The sequence below is a fragment of the Mugil cephalus genome, chromosome 10 (genome assembly GCF_022458985.1).
Source record: "Mugil cephalus isolate CIBA_MC_2020 chromosome 10, CIBA_Mcephalus_1.1, whole genome shotgun sequence".
NCBI classification, from domain to species: domain Eukaryota; kingdom Metazoa; phylum Chordata; class Actinopteri; order Mugiliformes; family Mugilidae; genus Mugil; species Mugil cephalus.
The window spans coordinates 11,593,730-11,617,118 of NC_061779.1; the positions used below are offsets into that span (position 1 = coordinate 11,593,730).

General features: G+C 42.7%; 2 protein-coding genes across 7 annotated transcripts; one reads left to right on the top strand and one right to left on the bottom strand.

Moving 5' to 3' along the window:
- Nucleotides 1-1,497: 1,497 nt before the first annotated feature.
- On the top strand, nt 1,498-19,347 carry LOC125014522 (ELKS/Rab6-interacting/CAST family member 1-like). 6 transcript variants are annotated; one of them, XM_047595653.1, is made up of 22 exons: nt 1,498-1,687; nt 2,784-3,534; nt 3,653-3,841; nt 6,408-6,699; nt 7,174-7,301; nt 7,391-7,465; nt 7,549-7,704; nt 7,812-7,979; nt 8,261-8,428; nt 8,534-8,671; nt 8,812-8,952; nt 9,157-9,297; nt 9,437-9,630; nt 10,288-10,299; nt 11,081-11,216; nt 11,342-11,473; nt 11,736-11,792; nt 12,408-12,568; nt 12,766-12,913; nt 13,724-13,819; nt 14,561-14,746; nt 16,551-19,347. In XM_047595653.1, the coding sequence occupies exons 2-22, from the start codon at nt 2,989-2,991 to the stop codon at nt 16,686-16,688; spliced, it is 3,402 nt and encodes a 1,133-aa protein (XP_047451609.1). In that variant the 5' UTR covers nt 1,498-1,687; nt 2,784-2,988; the 3' UTR covers nt 16,689-19,347. The 6 variants fall into 6 exon arrangements, with proteins under 6 accessions (XP_047451609.1, XP_047451614.1, XP_047451611.1 ...); XM_047595658.1 differs by lacking the exon at nt 16,551-19,347 and adding an exon at nt 14,072-14,146 and having other exon boundaries at nt 14,561-14,708; XM_047595655.1 differs by lacking the exon at nt 11,736-11,792.
- Nucleotides 19,348-19,930: 583 nt separating this feature from the next.
- On the bottom strand, nt 19,931-22,560 carry LOC125014523 (F-box/LRR-repeat protein 14-like). Its single transcript, XM_047595660.1, has one exon. It carries the CDS (start codon nt 21,952-21,954, stop codon nt 20,743-20,745), a length of 1,212 nt encoding a protein of 403 aa, XP_047451616.1. The 5' UTR covers nt 21,955-22,560; the 3' UTR covers nt 19,931-20,742.
- Between the last annotated feature and the right edge of the window lie 829 nt (nt 22,561-23,389).

The window sequence follows — 23,389 nt, forward strand, 5'->3', positions numbered from 1 at the left end:
TTTGATCTTGACTGACAAAGCTTGTTGTATGTTAAGCACTGATTGGCTTTGGTCTTTCTCTATGACACTGTTTGATCCTAACTGAGAACATTTTCAGTCACTGACTCTCCATTTTGGCCCTGGAAGGTACTGTCACCTCGGCGGCAACTTGTCACTGCCAAAGACCAAAGTTCATGATTTTCATGGTCTAACCTCCACAATAAGTTAGAAGTTATACACCCATAAGTCATAACATTGTAACTTAATGTGACCGAATATTTTGTAGGTCTCCCTTGTGCCTCCAAAACAATTCCGACCAATCAGAGTCTGCAGGCCCAGCTTAAAGAGGTAATAAAAGGTCTCCCGATTTTAAGATCCGTTGTATTAAGAATACATTATAATTTATAACCAATCATGTAGTGTCATTGCTATGGGGTGGGGGTGCCTGGTCTGGTCTAAGTCTAAGTGGTTTAAGTGGGTCTAAGTAACATCCACACGAATGTCAGGTCCAGGCATTTCCCAGCAGAACATTGAAATGTCAAAAAACATTGTTGGCAGGAACCAGAACCCTTCACACAGTACATCATTGTGTAAAGTTCTATAAATAATAACAATACAGAGAGAGATACAGAGTCATCAAATCCAGAACTAATAACAGTTGTTACTGTATGTATATATACATATATTTTATCTGTGTGCTGCTATAGTTTTTATTTTTTTATTGCTCCTGAACCAAAGAGCCGCCAAACTGTATTTCGTTGTTATCACCAGACAATGACAATAAAAGCTTTATTGTTATTATTCTTAAAAACGGAATAATTGGCTGGGAAGGGACATACTAATGTCCCAGAGATTATGTTTATTAGGAGACAAGGCACAATTTCGAAACACAACTACTGGCGAAGTGTCTGTAATCAAAAAAATGAAAACAAAAATTCAAAGTACGGATTAACACCATGATAGAGACTAACTCCCCTGAGCTTATGATTAATAGGTTAAATAACAGAAATAAGGCTGAGGTATCAGTCTGGGAACTCTTGGACTCATGACACATGAACTGATTAGTCTGCAACATGAATGCCTCCACTTAAAGTAGCTAATCTGTGATATTAAGGTAACCTGTTGGATGAATGTGTCCTTTTAGCTATGACATTGACAATTGTTCCCACATTTGATTATTTTAATATATGTACTTTATTTGATCACCCTGACATTATTTCAGTTTTGTTATACAAGTGGTGATAAATGTGTTTTTAGCAACGATGTCTCATACTGTAAATCTCCGTACTATTATACCACTGTTATACTGTCATACACCAAAGCAAAAAAAAAAAAAGTAATAATAATTCAGTCTAAACTCAGTCAATTGTTTCAGTAGGACGGTGTTTTAAGATATCCCAAGTTTTCTGTTGTCAGTGAGTGAGTTGGCAGGTCTGCTCCATCGGCCCCCCTTTCTCCAGCCATTGAGTCGTGACCGCGCGTCTAAAATTCAAGCGTGGCGAAGAAGACTGCCGTGAACGCGCGCAGGAGGCTTGACGTCACTGAGGCGCCCTGGCTCTCCTGAGCCGCTGGCGAAAAAAAAAGATGGGAAAATCAGATGCACATTTACCGAGAAATTGATGTAAAATGACCGCTTTTGCTGACGATTTCCACTTGACAGAAGACCCAGTGTCGGCACCGATTTGAGCCCCGGCAGACAACGAGAAAGGTAGTTTGTTTGGAGGGTTTTTCTTTTAACCGCTGGCTATTGTGTTAGCGAGAGGAAGAAAAAAAAATAGAGATTCTGCTTGACCACAAAAAAAATGGATGTAGTAGCCTCCTTATAGGCGTGTGCACAATTTATATATGTTACCGCTTTCTCTGATATGTACTAATCTTTTAAATGCGGACTATGTGAATGAACAAAATCGTAGCTGAAGACGAAAAGCCGTTCAGCAGAGGAGAAAAATGGACATGGTTTGACACGGGTGTCTCCAAAGCAGACATTGTACGGAGCTGTTAGGATCGTGCTAAAGGCTTTAATTCCGGTTAATTTGGTCACATTTGAACGCATCGTACAATAAACCTCAAATATACAACCTATTCTACAAACTATTATTTCTGTTTGTGCAGAAAAAAATTAAAAAAAAATCAAGCTGGGAGGTTTTTTTTTTCTCCCACTAAGTCCACCGTGGACAATCCCCTTTTTTCCCTCCCTTGCTAGTTTTTAATCCTTAGCGTCAGCACATTAGAAAAAACGATCCAGAGATTCAACGTTTACGTCCCAAGCGAAAGACACGGACGAGAACTGGAGCAAGCGGTGACATTTCAGGGCGTAGTTGGAGATAGAAATGTCAGCCTTTGCTTTTAGCCGGTGTGTAGACGCCACATTAGCCGCTAGCAAGGCCACGCAGGCTGGAGTTAAATGGCTGTGTGGAGACGTGCAGTGACAAAACTCAGTGTGAAGCAGAATAGTTGCACATGTTTCTGGATGCAAAAAGCCTCTTGGATTTGATCTGATCTGATCTGTGCACCGTTAAATATCTGAATTACGACCCCAGTTGTAGATTTGTGGTACACATACTTCCCCATACCTTTGTGTATGTATGTATGTATGTATATAATGCATAGAGTATTTTCTCCGACGTGTATATAATTAAATTCTTGGATATAACTTTATACAGTTTGCATGACTGCATGTACTGCAGGAGCAAATCCAGTTAAGATTGTAAATAAACAAGGTGATGCTGCATATTGTATTATTAATTTCTAGCTTTATTCTTTGTTGTTTATTTAATTGGAAACGCCTCGTGTTTTCTTTACAGATCGGTGTCATCCCTTGTAGCACAGGATACCTCCTCTCTGACCTCTCTTGTATCATGAACGTTGTGCCCATTGTCCCCAGTTGAAGGACGATCACCGACATATTCGCTCCACTGGCGAGAGTCAAAACTGCAAAAACCTGTAAGGACACACTTGGGGCTGTAGTTCAGTTTTTGCGTTGAGCGGCTGTCTCCGATTAAGCGGAAGATGTACGGTAGCGCCCGCTCCGTTGGCAGAGGGGATGCCAATCATAGTGGTGGAAGAGATGGAGGCGGTGCTGGCAATCAGGGATCCGGCCGCTCCCCTCGCCTTCCCCGCTCTCCCCGGATGGGACACCGTCGTACCAACAGCACCGGAGGCAGCGGAGGGGGTCCGGGAGGAGCAGGAGGGAAGACGCTTTCCATGGAGAACATCCAGTCCCTAAATGCTGCCTATGCCACCTCCGGACCAATGTACCTGAGCGATAATGAGGTCGCCATGGCGGGTGACCACCTCCCCAAAAGCGGTGGGACTGTGACGACCATGGGGAGACAAAGGGTGACATACGGGTCACGAGGTAGCAACAGCGGAGTTGTAGCCGCGAGCACTCCCAATATCTCCACCTCAGTGCCTGGCAATGCGGTGCTGCCTGTAGGCATGATGGCTGGCGATGCTCTAGCATTCGGGGACCACCACATGGCGTCCACAGTGCCCCATTCTCTGAGGCAGGCCAGAGACAACACCATACTTGACCTGCAGGCCCAACTTAAAGAGGTAATAACATGTCTCCCACTTTTAAGATCCATTGTATTAAGAATACATTATTTTTTTAAAAGAAATCTACATATCTCATACAGTAATTACGTGCTAACCAGTAATCTTGCTTTCTCAGGTTCTGCGTGAGAATGAGATGTTGCGACGAGATGTGGAGGTTAAGGAGAGCAAACTCAGTTCCTCCATGAACTCTATCAAGACCTTCTGGAGCCCAGAATTAAAAAAGGAACGGGCTCTTAGGAAGGATGAGGTTTCGAAGATTAACGTCTGGAAGGAACAATATCGTGTTATTCAAGATGAAGCGCAGGTGAGTTTTCCCTTACAGTTATGTGAATGGAAAGAAAGAAGATGTTTTTGCCTGTTTTCATCTAGTGTGTCGGCTTTAATACAAGAGTGATTTCCTCCCATATTCTCTCGGCACAGGTTAGAAGCAGTTTTTGATCATCTAGCTAATCCTCTTATATGCAGCTATATGCTCATGTTTAGTAGATGAAAGAGGATGTAAGTCTAATGGCTGCATTAGCATCTCTGTATGTCACTGGATTCGGTGGAAAGGATAAAAAAACAAGTGGAAGAATATAAAAATGGGTAAATATGTAGGATTGTGGGAAGATGAGGAAGATGTCTCTGTTGAGGTTGCAAAGAAAAGAGTGCATTTTAGCTGTGTGCATTCAAGAGCTTTAAACATAATGTTCAAGTTCGGTTTACGAGACGATATGGGTGATTAATTATTTTAAAAGCCTTCAACTACAGGACTGTATCAAGTTCCTCCTTCAGTCCTTCGGCCTTTTTATTTTTTTTTATTTTTAAATGCTGTGTTTCCTCACACATCTGAGTCCCTCAAAATGGAGCATACGACCACGTACTAGACTTGGGTTGTGCATTTGTGTTGCATCTTCATCGAAATGGGTTGTTGCGTGCTGCTCAATGTTTTGACCTATTTATAGCAGAGTAACAGATACAGATCAGGCGTTTAAAAAAAACAACAACAACAAAAAAAACTACTATGTTGTAGGAAATTAGGTTTCGTTAATGAAAAGCAATTGTCTTTGTTTAACTGTGATTCTTAATGGATGGGCCGACCTGTATAATTTCCTGTTTCCACTCCTGCTGACTCACAGAACCACACTCTGGACTAATTCCCAGTAATGCCCGACTAGTGCAGGGCTAATCATCGGGTGCTTTAATTTAAAGATGTCTGCTTTCAAACGTCTGATTCCACCTCCCACACTGGCACACACACACACGTACACACACACACACACACACACTCAAAGACATTTGGTTAATTACAGCTCCGTGCCCTCATTGAAAGGAGGTCTAACTGCATGTGCTTACAGCATGTTTACACATGTACACATTTATGTGTGTAATTTAGATTTTTCTTTTTGGCTTATTTCAAATTGGAGTCATCGGCAGTCGCTTGAACACAATAAAAATAAAATAAAAGATTAGAGAGTCAGAGAATAATTACTACTTCTCACATCTGTAAAACATAGCCGTTGTGAAAGGATGCTGTGAAATGCCAGCGATGTTTAAACATTTTGATAAAACGTTGCTATTGTTGCAGATATACATTGACCTTCAAAAACATTAGGTACACTAGTGAAATGAATGCATAATGAACAGACCAACTTCATGACTGTTATAAGTTTTAATTTCCATTCAAGCAGCATAAGAAAGGCGGTTATTCAACTGTAAGATCATTTGTCAGAATAATAGAAATATGTGTACAACATAATGCTGTTCTATTGTACTACAAACCACAGCCAAACATCAACTCTTATTTTCAAGAAATGCTGAATACAATAACCTTCATGAAGCTAAATATTTAGTTCAGGGCTGTTACAAAAGAATGCATTAGTTTTCACTAAAATACCTAATGAAATGGCACTATAGTGTATTTAAATAATAAAAAAAAAGGAGTTTGTGTGTCACGGTGAGCACCTTTTGATGTTGTAACTTTTATACCGTCGATGATGTGTAGCAGATTCATTATGACCTGGCGTTTGGATCCGTTTATTTAGTGAATCACGTCTCATCAGCTCCCACCAACACCTGACTGTTGTCTCTCCTCGGGAAGAGAGAGCGAGAATATGGGGGCTGAGGAAGGGAGGTGTGTGTGTGAGTGTGTGTGTGTAAGTGTGTGTGTGTTTCTGAGCTTGTCTGTGCATGCATATGCCCGTGTGTATGTTGTATCGGCGCAGTCACAGCAGTGAGTCAGCCCTAGTCACGGGGCGGAGAGGGGCGGTTGGTGAGAGGAGAGGTGAGAGTATTGGAAGGAGGGGATGGGATGACGGCGGGGAAAGGTGGATGAATGGTGTGTGTGAGGATGAGAGAGTGGTGTTTGCTGGTGGAGGCCGAAGGAGAGAGTGACAAAGGAAAGGAGAGGGAGGGGGCTGGAGGAGGAGGAGGACGGAGAGAAATGAAGGCAGGCACTGACTTCTCTCTTTGTTCTGTCGTCTGAAAACGCTCAGAGCTGGTTCAGACCAGTGCGTAACACGGCCTTGTGTTACTCTCTCAGGGCGGCTCTGCCAAGTGTCCGTGGCGTCAGATGCCACAAACAATGCAATACTACACTGGGCTGATTGTGTTTCACCACTTGTATTACTTTGGGCATGAAATGTAACACTGTCCGCACAGCCTGCATGTTGGGGGTGCATCAGTGAAAGCATTTCTAAATTTTCAGGCTGATTTTTAACACAGACTGTTTTAGCACTTTTCTCTCAGTGTAGAAGGCCTGTATATAAGTCAAGTCATCGATACATTTCACCTCTTCTACCCTGTTTAAATAATTTTGCAATAAAAGCCGGTGAACTCAGAGAAGATTAGTTAAATGTCTACATATGCACGTGTCTCCTCTCCGTCCTCAGCATCTCCAGATGACTGTTCAGGCTCTTCAGGATGAGTTGAGGATCCAGAGGGACCTGAACCAGCTGCTCCAGCAGGATCCCGCCAGCCACGGACGGGACCTGGCTTTGACATCCGAACCCACGGAGGAGAACTACCGGCGGCTACAGGGCGAGTATGAGAGGCAGGCCAAAGAGCTGTTCCTCCTTAGGAAGACCCTGGAGGAGATGGAGCTGAGGATTGACACACAAAAGCAAACCCTGGGAGCCAGAGATGAGTCCATCAAGAAACTTCTGGAGATGCTGCAGAGCAAAGGTTGGTTTAATCCTTGAGTGAGTGTGTTAATTAACTTACTCCAAGGTTTACAGTTAATTAATCCTTACAAAAAAAAGAAGAGGAGGAAAGATGGCAAACTGAGCCATCATGTTTCTTCTATATCTGAAGCTGCAATGCTCGTCTCCTGTGGGCCAGAAATGTAGTTCTTTGCAGCATTAACTAGCTCTGATCCACCCTTCAAAGTAAAGCAGGAGCTAGTGAACACCCAAGGCTTTTGCATATGTCTCCTAAAATAATTGCATTTAGTCATCTTAAGGGGAATCAAATATCAGAGCCATCGGATTTAATGTCTAGTAACAGAATAAAACGAAGAACCACGAACCCATGTTAGTAAGTAAAATAAAAATACATTTGCGGATAAAATAAAAACCATGTGACTTATAACTGCTGTAAACCTCTCGACGAGATCAACGTCTAAACGCTGTAAAGCAGGTTAAAATTTTGCTGTTTCAGGGCCGTCTGCCAAGGCCTCAGAGGAGGACCAGGAGAGGACCAGGAGGCTGGCTGATGCAGAGATGCATCGGCATCACCTTGAGAGCTTACTGGACCAGAGAGACAGAGAGATAACGGCACTAAGAGAGGTAATGTCCGGTTTATGCATTGCCACACGATACATTTTAGCGCATCGTTTGTTGAATATTAAACTGAGTTCAAAATCGGACCCAAACAGGAGCTGCACCGTCGATACGAAGGAACCCCAGAGTCGACCAAAACTAAAGCTCTTCAGACTGTCATCGACATGAAGGTGAGGACTTAAATAGAAAAGTGTGTGTGTTTATGGACATGCACAGAACGCAATGAGCGCTAAGTTTTCCACATCAACTGTAGGATGCAAAAATCAACTCGATGGAGCGGAGCCTGAGAGACATGGAGGAGGAGCTGCTGATGATGAAGTCTAACGGGCTCTTGAGCTGCGAGGAGCGTCAAGAGGAGATGAAGCAGATGGAGGTGTACCGCAGTCACACCAAGTTCATGAAGAACAAGGTCAGAGGCCACGTGAGATGAGTGTAGTTTGACTGAACTGCTGTAATTGTTGTCAGTCCAGTGCCCAAACTTTGCCTAAACATCGTTCTTTGTTTAATCCTTGTCAGATGGAGCAGGTGAAGCAGGACCTCTCCAGGAAGGACACTGAGCTGCTCGGTTTGCAGACTAAACTGGAGACGCTAACCAACCAGTTCTCAGACAGCAAGCAACACATCGAAGTCCTCAAGGAGTCCCTCACTGCCAAGGAGCAGCGTGCTGCCATTTTACAGACAGAGGTATAGTAGATATAGTAGATGGTGTAGGCACTCTAAGGGCTTAGTTATACTTCTCGTGTGTGTGCTGGTGACAGTATATACATCACTCAAACCCCAGCAGACCCTTGTGTACTTGGGGAAAGTGTAACTCCACCCTACATCTATACATGTGTATTGTATGGGGGTTCTCTTTCCCTTATTTTGTTTACCAGATTGTTCTTTTCTGTTGTCACCCTCATTTTAAACTTGAGAGTGGAGCACATTCGTGGGTCGTTCTGACTTGTCACTTCTCTCCTGGCCAGGTGGATGCATTGCGTCTGCGTTTGGAAGAGAAGGAGGCAACGCTGAATAAGAAGAGCAAGCAGATACAGGAAATGTCAGAGGAGAAGGGAACCCTCAACGGGGAAATCCACGACCTGAAGGACATGCTCGAGGTTAAGGAGCGCAAAGTTAATGTGCTGCAGAAGAAGGTGATGTGGACACGAGGACGGGCTTCTGAGCCGAGAAAGCTGAATGCGTCGTGTCTTGGGGTTGACGTCCATTTTGACACGTGGTTACTTGTGTTTGTGCTGCAGATTGAGAACCTGCAGGAACAGTTGAGGGACAAAGAGAAGCAGATGAGCAGCCTGAAGGAGAGGGTGAAATCGCTGCAGGCAGACACTTCCAACACTGACACTGCTCTCACAACACTGGAGGAGTCTCTTGCAGAAAAGGTGAGTTTCTACTTACTTGCATCTATATTTATTGGTAACAATATATATATATATATATATATATATGTGTGTGTGTGTGTTGGTTGGTTATATTTGTGAATACGTCTGGGGTGATTGTTTCCTTCATTTTTTTTTTCTAGGAGCGCATCATTGAGCGTCTAAAGGAGCAGCGAGACAGAGACGACCGGGAGAAGACCGAGGAGCTTGACTGCAACAAAAAAGAACTGAAAGAGTTGAAGGACAGACTGAGCTTACTGCAGGGAGACCTGTCAGACAGAGAGGTGAGAAACAGATGCGGAAACACAAGCTCACATTAAGACGGGGGTACTTGTGTGTGCGCATCTATTAATACAGTGAAAAATTGCTGTCGGAAACGACCGTGCTTCTTTTCCATTTGTTTGCTGAGTCACGGAAACCCGTATTAGATTAGCTCTGTTAGTTTAATAAGCTGGAGGAGGCTCATGTATACATCTCTGTACGTGCAGACGTCTCTGTTGGACCTGAAGGAGCACGCGTCCTCCTTGGCCTCCTCGGGGCTGAAGAAAGACTCCAAGCTGAAGAGTATGGAGATTTTCTTGGAGCAGAAGAAGGAGGAATGCCTCAAACTGGAGACCCAACTTAAGAGGGTGAGAGGCCTCAAATTAAAGAAAAAAAACAACGATTTGGCTGACGTTAGTGACAGCATATATAATTATGGAGCAAGCTGACGTTTTTTTTTTTTTTTACACTGAAGTCACTTCTAACCAGAGTCGTGTCCTCTCCCAGGCTCAAAATGCAGCACTGGAAGCTCAAGCCAACACTGAACTGTCTGAGCGCATTAAAAACCTCGAGCAGGAAGTGGCTCGCCACAGAGAGGATTCTGGGAAGGCGCAGGCTGAGGTGGACCGCCTCCTGGAGATACTTCGTGAAATGGAGAATGAGAAGAATGACAAGGACAAAAAGATCAGTGAGCTGGAGAGGTGGGTTTAACTTTAACTTGGATGCTGTCATTTATAGTAGGATCAATATCAAGCACCTAATGAAGAGTTACACAGGTCCACATTTTGCCTCAGGAAAAACTTAACACCTCCCTTTAAATTTCTTTAATATGCAGCTAGTTTCTAATTGTTAGTTCTGAAATACGTGTCTATGTAATGTGCTGCTTTTCCGGTGGCAGAAAGCAGACTGTAGCTCCTGTTGTTGTTGTTGTTGTTGTTTTCGTCTCTGCTGTCTTTGACTTTTGACCTTTGTTCCTTCCAATTGATGCAAATTGTTCGACAGTGACATCATGTTTCTCTGGAGACTGTTGATCTGGCACATCAAAGGGTGGAGTTCAGTCTAATGTGGCCATCTGCCGCTCCCAACTTAGCAGTATTGATTAGACTTACCTCAGCAGGTCGGCTTTTTTTATGGTCATGTTCACAGCTGTGGTAATTTTGGCACCAGCTTGTCTTTTTCTCATGTAGCATTTCTTTCTTTGTGAACCGCGTGATCGACGTATGTGAAAGATGCTGCGTAATCTTACGAGCCCCCACCTGTCTCTCTTGTTCTTCATGTTGGCTTATTATCTCGGTCTGAGTCTGTTTTTCTCTTTCCTGCTTTCTTGTCTTTACATTGGACATTTCTCACTCTACCAGTTTGACCTCCAGGTTAGTATTTGCATCTTTTTCTCCCCCTGACCACGACACATTTGTCTCTTTGTCCTCTCCTCACATTTCTCCCTCCCTGTCCCTTGCACCTCTTGCCTAAAAACAAAGTACACAGAGCTGCAAGTAATTGTCTTTTCCCGACATATTGAACCCTTTGTGTCTCCTCTTATTTCTGTTCAGGCTCATTTTTCCCTTTTCCGCCTTCTCATTGTTCTGTCTTCCACCCCGAGTCAAATCGGAGATTGACTCTCTGCAGTGCTATCTAAAAATCTTGCCAAAGCAAGTCTGTAAGGCTGTGGTTGTAAAAAGGGCAGCTTTTCATGAGACCATATCTCTGTGTGTCCCCATTTGATATGAAAATAGCTTTTATTTGCTTCCTGGCACTGTATTTACTCAGTGTGCCATAATTATTTGGCTACAGTCATAAAGTACCTGAATCATCGGGTGCATCTAATACGCAGTGTTTACATCCGGTGCCATGGCTGTATTTGCGTCAATCTTTTATGTACTTACGGATAGGCCTTCGCAGATTGATGACACATCATGGATTGGAAAATGCTTGCTTTGCGCTTGTGTGTAAAACTCCTCATTTGGAAGTAGACGCAAAAATGTGATGAATCCACTAAAAATATCGAATATTTGCAGAACTCTATCCAGCATTTATTGACCATCTGTTTAAAACTGGAAGATAAATGTTAGATTTACATGTCAGGTTTGATTAGATCGTGATCGTCCTTCAGATACTATATATAGCTCTGTCCTTCTGCATCGCACCCGGCAGGCAAATGAAAGACCAGTCGAAAAAGGTGGCATCGCTCAAGCACAAGGAGCAGGTGGAGAAGAGCAGGAACGCTCGACTCGTGGAGGAGGCCAGGAAGAGGGAGGACAACCTGTCGGAGAACTCCCAGCAGGTGAAGGTGAGGCCTGTGCGCTGGATTACTCGCAGGATCCTGCAGGAAAGTCCACATGTGCTGGCGCAACCTTGCAAGGTCGGCATCAAACAAAGCACATTTATTATACCTTTCCTCCTCCTGTTATAAAGGACACTCTGCGCCAGAAGTCGGAGCGCATAGAGGAGCTGGAGGAGGCCCTGAGAGAGAGCGTTCAAATCACCGCTGAGCGAGAGATGGTGCTCGCACAGGAGGAGGCTGCCAGGTCCCTCCAGGAGAAACAGGTACACAAGCCACACACACACACACACATGCAAAACTATATTAATCAGTCAACAAGACCCCACTAACACTACGTGCATATCGAAATCCATCTGTATACAGATAACAAAACCGCTTCTCTTTCTCATTTTTGCTGCCATCGTGGTGTTACTCATCCGTACTTCAGTTCCATCTTCTCCTCTGGCATCCCGCTACTTTCTCAGTTCTTTTATCTTTGCTTGTCGTTTTCTCTTGTTTTCTCTCTGCTACACATCGACCTCTCAGAAGCACTCATTCAAACCAATGCATGAGTCCGACCTCGCCCACTTTAAGTGGTCTAAGGTACGAGCCCAGTACATGTGACCTCCACCGGTGACCAACGGCACCTACAGAGGGTGGAAACAACAAAAGCAACACCTTGACAATTCATGCAGTCTCAGTTCAGTCAACTACTCTGCTATTCGGTGCATTCGAGTAGTTTAATTTATGTTTGATGTCGTTGGACTGCATGTTTTTGCAAAGTGTTGCCGTTGTTTCTAACCTATGTAAAATATGCCTGGTGTTTACCTGGTGTTTGCTTATAAAACAATGCTAATAAAGTGGTCTGCTCACACGTGAAATGTTGAATAAAACTGATACTTTCAAGATTAATTATTAATTTGTTCTCCCATTTAGTCAGCTGTGATTAAAGTATAGTTATTGATGTGGAAACAAGTGCACTTAAGTATTTATAGCTCAAGTTAATAACAGGTAAATCACACCTAGTGCTAAAGTTTACCTGTACTTGTATTGTTAATTGCTCTCTAGTCCTTCCCAACATGTGAATTCTGCTGCTCCTCCCCCTTACTCTCAAAGCATTTACATGTTTTCCTTAAATAAAAAAAAAAAAAAAAAAAAAAAAGCCCGGTGTGGTCACTGTTGGGTTTTAGCTAATGCATTTTTACTGTGTTTTCCCAGATGGAGGAGCTGCTGGGGGCCATGGAGAAGGTGAAGCAGGAGCTGGAGTCCATGAGGGCCAAGCTGGCATCCACTCAGCAGTCTCTGTGTGAGAAAGAAGCACACCTCACAACCCTGCGAGCTGAGCGCAGGAAACACCTGGAGGAGGTGCTGGAGATGAAGTACGTGAACGCAGACACACACATAGCAGCGTGCCATAAATTCAGGATTATTGATTGCTACCTTAATCTCATGAAATGTCATCCTATTCTGGCCTTCCCCAGCTGGCATGCTGACGTTACGCAATGAATAATAAATGAAAATTGAGCTATTTACTTGTGTGGGTAAATGCCATGTTGTTGCGTTTCCACCTAAACAGGCAAGAGGCGCTGTTGGCTGCCATCAGTGAGAAGGATGCCAACATCGCACTACTGGAGTTGTCCTCCTCTAAGAAGAAGAAAACCCAGGATGAGGTGGCTCTGCTGAAGCGGGAGAAGGACCGACTGGTGCAACAGCTCAAACAGCAGGTAGGGAAGCAGCCTCACCATGTTTATGTACATTTATGGTAGTTTCCTTGAGTCAATAAAATGTCTTGTCTGTGTGGAAGGGACATATCTGAAATACGTACACTACAGGCCAAACGTTTGGAAGCAACATCAAACTTGCACTTAAGATTTATTATATAAAGAGTAACTTATCAGATATTTTTTTTCTGTAATTATCAGGTATTTGAGTTTTTCTTGCTTAGACTTGGCTTTCTTCAACGTAACCTCCTCCGGCTTTAACAACAGCATGGCATATACGAGGGATATTTGTATGCAGACTCTCAAAAGCCAAAGAGTTAAAGTGAATGATGCAAACTGTGATTTGTTTTTTGTTTTGTTTTTTTTTTATTTTTGCACTGAGGTTGTGACTCTTTCAAATCTTCGTGGCCCTAAAACTTTTCTTTTGCCGACATTTATTCAGCAATGGCCCGGTAACATTAATGTGCACCTAAAGGTAAATGGTGCGTTTCAATAAAAGTCTTATCATGCAGTTAACGCATCCCAAAATACAAATAAGTGTTTTTTTAAGACGTATGTACATGTTTTAAGATGTATTGTGAACAGAAACTTGAAGTTGCTTCCAAACTTTTGGCCTGTGGTGTATTTCGCATAGAAAACATTGCCCATTCTCATCTAATTTGAGAAGTAACTTTTCTACTGACACCTCCATTTGGTCTAGGATGTAGCCAAGTCCAAAAACAGCACCAATTAAGCCAGAAAAAAAAAAAAAAAAAAAGACTGGCCACCACCCGTTACTCACTCTTCTATTTTATATTCTTTGTGTCTTTACAGACTCAGAACAGGATGAAGCTGATGGCAGACAATTATGAAGATGACCATCTGAAGACTGCACCTGTCCAGACAAATCACAAACCCTCTCCAGATCAGGTAACCCGCAACAACCAGTTAGCTTTGATGAGGTCTCTGATCACCAGCCTTATCATCTTCTTACTTAAAACTGCTGCAGTTAGCAAGATCATGTCTGTAAAAATGTCTGTAAACAACTGACCACTTCTCTCTGAAAGGAACAAATATTAGGAGATATGAGTCTTCGTCTGTGTTTTCTACCGTTCTTGTCTGTTTACACACTAACCAAATGTTCTTTCTAATGCTGCCATTGGCTTACCTTGTGGCTAACAGGATGATGAGGAGGGTATTTGGGCATAGCCAAGTTTTTGCCCTCCCCTCTCTCTCACAGCCATTTTGTTCAGAAGGGTGAGCTCGTATGGAAAGCCAGATCCTGTCATTGTGCCAGTGGCATGTTTACCCGTCTTACATTAATTGTTTTTCCTTGTTGCCATGTTGTCATTCCTTTCCACCTAATGTTGACTGTCATTATCATGATCGCTTGTTCTCACAAACTCATCCTTTGCTTTGAAACTGTTCACTGGTGTCTGTTAATGAATGTTTGCATGTGCGATCCATCCAACAATGTTGGCTCTAATGTGAAGTGGTGATGGGTTCGTAAGCATGTACGCAGATGATGCTGCTTTGTGTTTCTCTCATTTTCTGTTTTAATGTAAGTGGTTTCCTGTGAGTGGGTTAGAACTTCTAAGGTGTAGTTTGGACTGAATATTTTTTTCTTACACTTGTTTATCTGTCTCCTTCAACAACCCTCCCACCCTGCAGATGATACCCCCTCTTTTAGCCCTGTCCCAGAACCGCAGTAAGCTCAAACTCTACATCGCCCACCTGACAGACCTCTGCCACGACCGGGACCCCAGCATCCTCAGCCAACTCACTCCACCCTCTCACTACCACCACAGCGACCCTGAAGACTGGGAGAAGGAGCTCCAGAAGATGAGTGTCCAACAGGTAGTGGAGGAGCTCTCAACATATGTTTTATATATATACAACACAACTAAATTCTTTTCAGAATTTGAATATAGATTTCATTATGGGGCGTGTTTCAGCTATTACGGAGAAAAAACAACCTCTGCTAGGTCTTAACAAATGCCTTATTTGATCCTTTAAAGTTGAGTGTCAACATCTCATACAACAAATGCAATAGTGGAATCCAAACATCTCACTTCTGCAGTGGCAGCCAATTCGCAAAATACCGTATTTTCCCGACTATAGAGCGCACATCAATATAAGCCGCACCCACAAAGTTTTTTTTTAATGTACATGTACATATATAAGCCACACCGGGCTATAAGCCGCTGATATCTACTGAACTGATTAGTTTTACTGAAAATAACTGAACTGATCAGTTTCCGAACGGTGCCTGTAACATAAAAGTAAAAGTGCTGATCAAACAAAAAAGAAAAGTTATTGATTGGTTTATTCATCCTCCTGCGCAATGAAACCATTGAAGTCATCTTCTTCAGTGTCGGAGTTGAAGAGCCTCAGAAGAGCTTCGTCACATACCTTTTCTGTGTCTATGTCAGTGTTGCTCTCTGTGTCGCTGTCATCCTGGAGTAAAGCTGGCTGAAAATGATGCTTTTCGCATGCGGCCAGTTTTTGTGAAGGATTTATCACAAAAAAATAAATAAATAAATAAATAGAATTCACAGAAAACCCACATCTTTGCATAAGCCGCACAGTTCAAAGCGTGGGAAAAAAGTAGCAGCTTATAGTCCGGAAAATACGGTAAATACGATATTTCTGAAATTTAAGCACAATTGAATTGAGATATTTAGCTTTTGTGCATTTCTAGGTAAGGGGGTAATGGAAATGCAACTGCTAATGAAAACGCCTCCATTTAAACAAAAAAAAAAAAAGAAACTCGAATGGAAACAGAGTCATATGACCAGTTAATTTGAAATCCATTTCCTCAAAGTGAAGTCTTGCGTGACAAGAAAAATTCAAGAGAATTACGGGATATCGCAAGACGAGACTTTACGAGTTACAGCTCATTCTCAAAGCACCTTTCAATGGAAGCACACAAATTTCAGAAATTTTGCTTTTAGTTTGCGAAAAAGTATAATGGAAACGCATTTAGTGTTACAACCATGTAAAGTCCACCCCCTACCTAAATGATTTGATTGGTCCAGTAGATCTTTGCCAGGAATCTGTGAGTGGGGGAATTACAAGCTGCCTTCTAGGCAGCATTTTTATATGCTGTAAAAGGTCCATTTTTCTTAATCTTAGTATGTAAACTGCAGTCTAATTGCAGATAATTTGTAATTCACTGATGAAAATGAAGTATTTAGTATGTCAGGCCTTATTAGATTGAACGTGGGTTTATGTATTTAGGAAATACAGAGGAACTACGTCCTTTGCATGAGGCATTTAATCCAAATGAAGAAATCAAATAAAAGTGATAAGAGATGGAGAGGGGTGATTACAGTATATAAAGAATAATTCTAGTGCTGTAAAAACTTGAGAGCAAAATGTAAATTCATGAAATGGAAAAAGGGCAAATTTCCATATGGTCAGAGGCACAGTAGATAGTGAAAATTAGATTGCAAGGTTGATAAAGGTGGGGCACATTGAAGAACGTTAATTTCATTTTTGCATTAAGATTATCAGATTGGGAGTGACAGCAGCAGTGAATGTGGACACCTGTCATTGGCTCCAGTTGCATGAAGACTGTAGCTGTTGTTCAGAGGGTTTCTTTGTCGATGGGTTACTTAACTAAAAAACTTTGTTTTAATTCTTACTTTCTTGCCACCAGTTGGAGCAGGAGCTGGAGGTGTGTGAGAAGGAGAGCGGAGAGCTGCAGGAATACGCCAACTCTGTTCTCCAGCAGATCGCAGACTATTGCCCCGATATCCTGGAGCAGGTTGTCAATGCGCTGGAAGAGTCGTGCTGACAACTCTGACCTCAGACACAACCCGGCTGAGCCCAGGTGCCCCTACCTCCACCCAAAAAAAAAAAAAAAAAGGCTTTTGCATGGAAGAGAGAACGTTGGGGCGCTATCTGATCCCGCTGGGCTCTTCTTCTTTGTCCCTCTCACCTACCCTGCAACAAACTTTCAGGACTCCTGAGTGCTTTCCTGTCTCGTACGTCGCTTAATTGCAAAATCTTTTGAGAAAATATTGTGATCGCTCGCTGCAGATGCTATTTAATTATAGTGGGAGGCAACTAATCACATGTCAGATCAACAGTAGTTAACTAGAGGGCACTGAGAAGTTCAGAATTAGAATTTGGGAATGTGACTGTCGTCCTTTACGCTGTAAAAATCACATTGGACACAAGTTCACTGGGAGAGAAGGGATATGAGAAGAAAGACGCAAACACACGCACAAAGTCTTGGGGCATACTGCCAACTTTCCTCTCCCTAGGCTGCTCCAGTTAAAGCAGCAATCGACAAATAGGGCAGAGTTACCTCACCCACATTTCTTCTTTTACCCTTTAGATTTCTCTTACATCTTTGAGATAAAAAAAAATAAATAAAGAGGTAAATATATTACTTACATGGGACAGGAAAGCACTTTTCGTCTTGGAGAATCGGGGAGCTGCTACATCTCGAGGGGGCAGAGATGATCAGGGTCCAGCGGGTAAAAACGTGGAGCCATGTAGAAGTTTGTTTTGCGCAACACTTACGAAATGCCACTTTTTAAACCAAAATGAAAGCGTCACGTTTTCAGAAATGTCTCCTGTCCCAGCTCTGAGCTGCGGCTAGGATTAGGTTGTTAGGTACGCTACGGCGTCGTCTGTGGTTGAGTCACCGGCATTAGAGGGGGGATCAAGGCCCGACATAGATCAAAGATCAGATTTTAGTTACTACGTTCTCAATGGACGAGAGAGAGGATTTAAAAAAAGAAAAAGAAAAAGAAAAGCTTTTATTATTGGTGACGTGTTAATTTTTTAGATGGTTTTGCACACAACGTCCACTTGTTTATGAGGTATGCAATGTTTCTTTTGAGAACGTTCTAGTGGCCTTGGAGCATGCACAAAGAGCAGTACTGGACCTAACGCAGGGACACTTAGTCCTCTGCAATACTGGTGCTAAGGCATGATGTGAGAACTTTCAATCTGACACGCTGGTCATTCAGTCTCATCCAAAGTTTCTATAGTTCTTAAACCCGCCTGATCTTTCGTTCCTTGACTGAATCACTGAAGAAAACAAGCGGCGGCCCCTTTTTTTTTTTTTTTTCTTGTAATTTTTCAGATCACTTCCCAGTGATGCCTCTGTTGTTGTATTTTTTTGAAATCTTCAGGTTTGAGGTTTTTTAATTACTAAGTGCATCTACATTTACAAGAAACGAGTCACTTTTCAGCAGATTTTGACTTTTTAGATCAGTTTGTAAATAATGTGATATTTAACACGTACAGTGACTGAATAAAGGTAATTAAGTGGAAGGTGTTGTGCATTCTTTAAAAAAAAAATAATAATAATCTGAAAGCAGTGCAGTTGTCTTGTGTCTAATTTTGTCTTTGGGACAAAATGTGTGTGCGTGACAGTACTGCCATAACTTGCGGAAAGTCATGTTCTATAGAGATCTATATAAATATAATACATATAAATATATATATATATAATGTTTACCGTATCGATATGCATTGAATGTTTGCACAGAATCTTGAAGAGCAACAAAATGCTCTGAACAAAATGACTGTCGAGTTAGTGTCCCCAGCACAAACTGAGGAAAGAGGTGTCAAAAAAAACAAAAACAAAAACAACAACTTTGTGTCAAAAATAATGTGTGAACTAAAAATGTTTTCAAACGTGACTGTGTGATGGGAGAGTACTTTTCTTGCATTTATTTCTAATGGTCTTTTTTTTTATATATATATACTTTCACCAGGTGGTGATGTAAATGTATTATCCAGACATTTCAGTGTTGGTGTCTTTTTATTTGTCGGTTGATGTCAAAGGCAGGTCGAGCCTGATGGATAAAAACAAGCCCCCCTCCACCCCCTCCTGCTGTTACAGGAGAAGCACAATGCTACACGACAAAACAGTGCAACGTGCGTCAGTATACGTCTTAAAATAGATGCATTTTCTAGCAAACTTCCCACATGTCGCTGATTTCCAGATAAATTTGGGAAGGGAGGCACGGTGGAAACAGAACACACCCCTTGTGTGTGGGCGTTGGAGGACGTTAGTCGGAGGCTTGTTTTTGTGCTCGTCATCCTAAACCTCTTGAGTGGAGATTATTTCCATTCCTTTAACCCCCTCGCTGTTGAGTTTGGAGAGAAGACAGCATCTTTCAAAGTGTTTTTTTTTTTTTTTCCCCCCATGCTTCGGCCTCCGTGTCCCTCCCTGCCCCCTTTGCCTTAACGTCTGATCATCTCTTTTTCCTCAACTCCTTACTGCGACACACACACAGCTGATTGAGGGGCTTCTGTTCAGTTCACAGCATTTTGTTTCATCATTTTTTTTTTTTTTTTTTTTTTGCAGACAATGTACTGCCTTCTGTCTGTTCGTGTTAAGAATCAAACTGTGTAAAAAGAAAAGCAAAACAGATTTGTTTGTGAGTTACTTGGATTTTGTATGTATGTAAATAAATAAATTATAAGCCTTGTTTTCTCGTCAAAGAATTTTAACTAATAATCACATTGGATGAATGTGCCCCCTGCTTCATTTCTCAGTGTTTTTTTTTTTTTCTGTTCTCGTGAAGAGAAAAGCTCCGAGCTGCATGGCTACTGAGGTAGATTGTGTTATATCATCAGCCATTTCCAAAGTTAGTAGCACGCTCTTTGGATGAAAACCTATTTGGAAAATATAACTCCATTATTGGACATCTGGACACTGAGCTAGCAGTCTTTCCAGCTTCTTTGTTTATTGCCAACACTTGAATGAAGTGAATATTTATTTTTAAGATTTGCAGGACCTCAGGAAGATGTGGCGTCTGTAGCAGAGTCTTAACACAGGTTTACTGAAAACACAAATTTAGATTTAAGTCCAGGGTGTAGTGAGCTGTTCCTCCGGGCCAACTAAACAGTAGAAGCTTTGTCTCAAACGTTTCAATGAATTAGTAATTAATTGCCTCTTAACTATTCTCTCAGACTTTGGAAGAAGCTAAAGTAAACTCATGACGATGCTCACAACTGCAGCTTGGAGGCGTACAACTCTAGTAAAATGATCACAAATAAAGCAGACAAAACTAAAACATATTTGCCATCTTTATTCATAAATATCACTACTGTATGAATATAAAACAATCTTAAATTACTGTTTTTTTTTTTTAAACAAATACTCTGGCATTATCATCGGAAGCTCCTCAGGGGACAAAACCCACTGAATTAACAGTTTAAAGTATTGCATATAGCCTTGGTAGCTGTTAGTTACTACACCTTACTGTAGCGGTGTCGATGAACCTTTGACGGATCGGAAACTGGAACATCTGATACATAACTTACTTCCTCAGGAATATGAAACTTAGCCAACTATACATAGGTAAACAAAGACAAGACAGGATTGATCCACCCACTTCAATTTGAAGTACAATTTTGTCAGCAACAGTCATTCGATACAAGTAAAAAAATACATCAGCCAAAAAGAAAACATCTATCAAAACTTCAATCCAGGATACACCTGCCTTTCTGTTAAAAGTTAAAACGCCTAGTCATTATTCTGCAAAGAGATATCAAGATATCATTGGTATGTGAGTCACAAAAATATACAATCTAATCTAGTATTCAGCGGCAGTAGGCACTCCTGTGTTTGATGGGTGAGGTAGCTAACAGTGAGAACTGTACACAGGCAGAGATATAAAGAAGAGAGCACTGAAAACAAGTCTGAATAAGAGTGGAGTATTGCTGTGCAGATGAACAATATTCCAGTGATCAATGCTGAGTCCCTCTCCTTGTTTTTAGTCACAGTATAAAAGGTAAATTTAAGAATGTTTACAGGCAGTCCCTCTCAGTGCAAAGCTCAGCACGATGCACGATGAAATGCGTCCTAAACGGGAGAGCTTTCACCTCACCCTCTCGCTCTCCGTCATCTGCCACAGTCCCAGGTTTAATACTTTAAGGCACGGGAGCTGTGTTATTCTCTCAAGACCCCTCTTGGTGATCTTAGTGCAGCCGTACAAGTCAATCCCTGTCAGCTGGGTCAAGTGGTCGGCTATCAACTCCAGACCTTTGTCTGTGATTCGCACACACTGTCCGATGTTTAGAGTCTTGAGTTCGTGCATCTGCCGTACCATCCTGTTAATTCCGTCATCACTGATGTGGCAGGAGCACAGAGACAGGGACTTGAGCTGATACAAGCCCTGGGCGATGTAAGCCAGGCTCTGGTCTCCGATCTTATCACAGAAGGAGACGTCAAGTCCACACAGCCGGAGGGAGCCCATGGCCAGATGCATTATCCCGGTGTCGCTGATGTTATCGCACGACCTCAGGTTCAGGCTGCACAGGTGGGTCATGTGCGACAGGTGGATCATCCCCGCGTCCGATATCCCCCCGCAGAAGCTGAGGTTGAGCACTTTGAGCTTGTTGAGTCCCTTTGAGACGTGCTTGAGAGACAGGTCCGTGAGCTTCTGGCAGTCCTGCAAGGTTAACTTCTCCAGGGACAGGCAGCCCTCCGCAGCGCTGCGGGTCATGCCAGACAGGTGACCGATGCCCACGTCTGACACATGCCTGCAGCTACGCAGGTTAAGGCTCTTGAGTCTGTGCAAGCCCCAGGCAATGAGCAACAGGCCGGTGTTTGTGATATTGCTGCATCCCCCGAGTTCGAGCACCTCCAGGTTCTTGAGGTACTGTGCAATCCGGCCCAGGCTAGAGTCAGTGATCTGTTTACAAAGACTGAGGTTCAGCACCCGCAAGGATGGGATGTCCTGCACAAAGGCATGTCCGAGACCATTGTCTGTGAGGTTGAAGCATCCACACAGGTTAAGGCTTTCGATGTGTGGCATCCCTTGAATCACGTAGCTCAGACTTCGCCTGAGGCTGAGGATCTGAACTTTCTTGATCCCTCTGGTCTGAAGACTGGGGAACAGAGAAGGGTTGGCTCGCCGCAGATGGAGCTTGGCTTCCACCCCCCTCCACACCGACTTGTGGTAGGACGCGTCCCTCCAGGCCGCGCACACTTGGGCTACCCTTCCTTTGTCTTTCACGTCCAGGTAGCTGAAAATAATGGCCAAGATTTCCGGGAAAAGGCACGATATGTGTGTCTCCATTTCAAACATGGCCTCCGTTTAGCAGCAGCGGTTGCTTCAGAGCGACAATAGTGTCCCAGGACAGCTCCCAGAAACTCCGCCGCCGAAGTTGCGGTCTGGCCCGGCAACGTCAGCTACCGTCAGCTAGCATAGGGTCAGGCTAACTGAAGCTAACTAGCTTGGTGTGCAACATAACAAACATCCACCCATCTCGTAGGAGCAACGCGCGCTCTTGGGTTCAACAAAACGAGGACATAAAATGATTATTAAATGTAAAGTTATTACGTTGACGACGCGGGGGCAGGCGCAGAAAACTCCCAAAGCCAGTCACAATATTTACCTAGCAGGCTAGGCTAGGCTAGGCTAGGCTAGGCTAGCAGGAGCTAACTAGCCGTCGGAACTTGGAACTGAGCTTTAAAAACTGAACAACCTCCTCCAACTCAGCGACGTCCGGGGCGTTAGTTAGTCTTTACTCCGGGTATCCAAAACTTTTTTTTGTTTGTAGAAAAGCCTTTATCCACAGACCACTTTTCTCGTACAAAGAGCGCTGCCTCCTGTAGCATTTCCAGCAGCGTCGGAGCGCCTGCAATGAATAAATCCAACTGAGTTTTTAGCTCACAGAGACTTCTGCTTCCAGCCAGTGGCCCCCAGAGGAAGAAACAAGCACGACAAGTCAGGGGCGATTCTAGGCTCAGAGCTGCAGGGCTGCAGGGCTACTTTAATGTCAAACTACTGTGTCACAAAGCTGCCATTTGGTTTAAAAAAAATAAAGAAACGAAATTGTATTTAAATCAGAAGATGAGGTAAGAATAATAAGTGCAAAACAAACTTAAAGGACAATAAAGACAGGCAACCTTCCCTAAGAGACAACATCTTTCTATCCTTTGTCCTTTTGGACTGAATAAATCCTGCAGTTATAGCAAAACTAACTTAGAAACGTTAAAAACACAGTTCAAACTGTTTTGAAATGTATTAGGATAGTTTTTCCCCATGTGTTTTTGCGCAAAGATACTTTTGTAATGTTGGATACAATGTTTTTGTTTTTGTGAAATATATGAAATATATGTCATGGTGTGACTTTAAATACAGTCAGACGATGATGTATGATTGTCTGTTTATTGTCTGATTCATGTTTTTGTTTTGGAAAAGTAGGGTAGACATTAAAAAGCGCAGGCCGAAGACCACCATCAACTTCAGACAGAAACAAAATACAAAACTCCCAGTCTACATCAACTCCCAATCAATAACCTCATTGGACTCCTTCAAGTTCCTATGCACCCATATCTGCAATAACCTCAAACGGCACACCAAAACAGAACACATTATCAAAAAAGGACATCACAGACTATATTTCCTCAGTCAGTTAAAAAAAGTTTTTACACAGCCTTCATCTATTACAGTCTGGTACAGAAATATGGACAATCACTCACTGAAAAGACTTCAATGGATTGTAAATAAAGCCTTT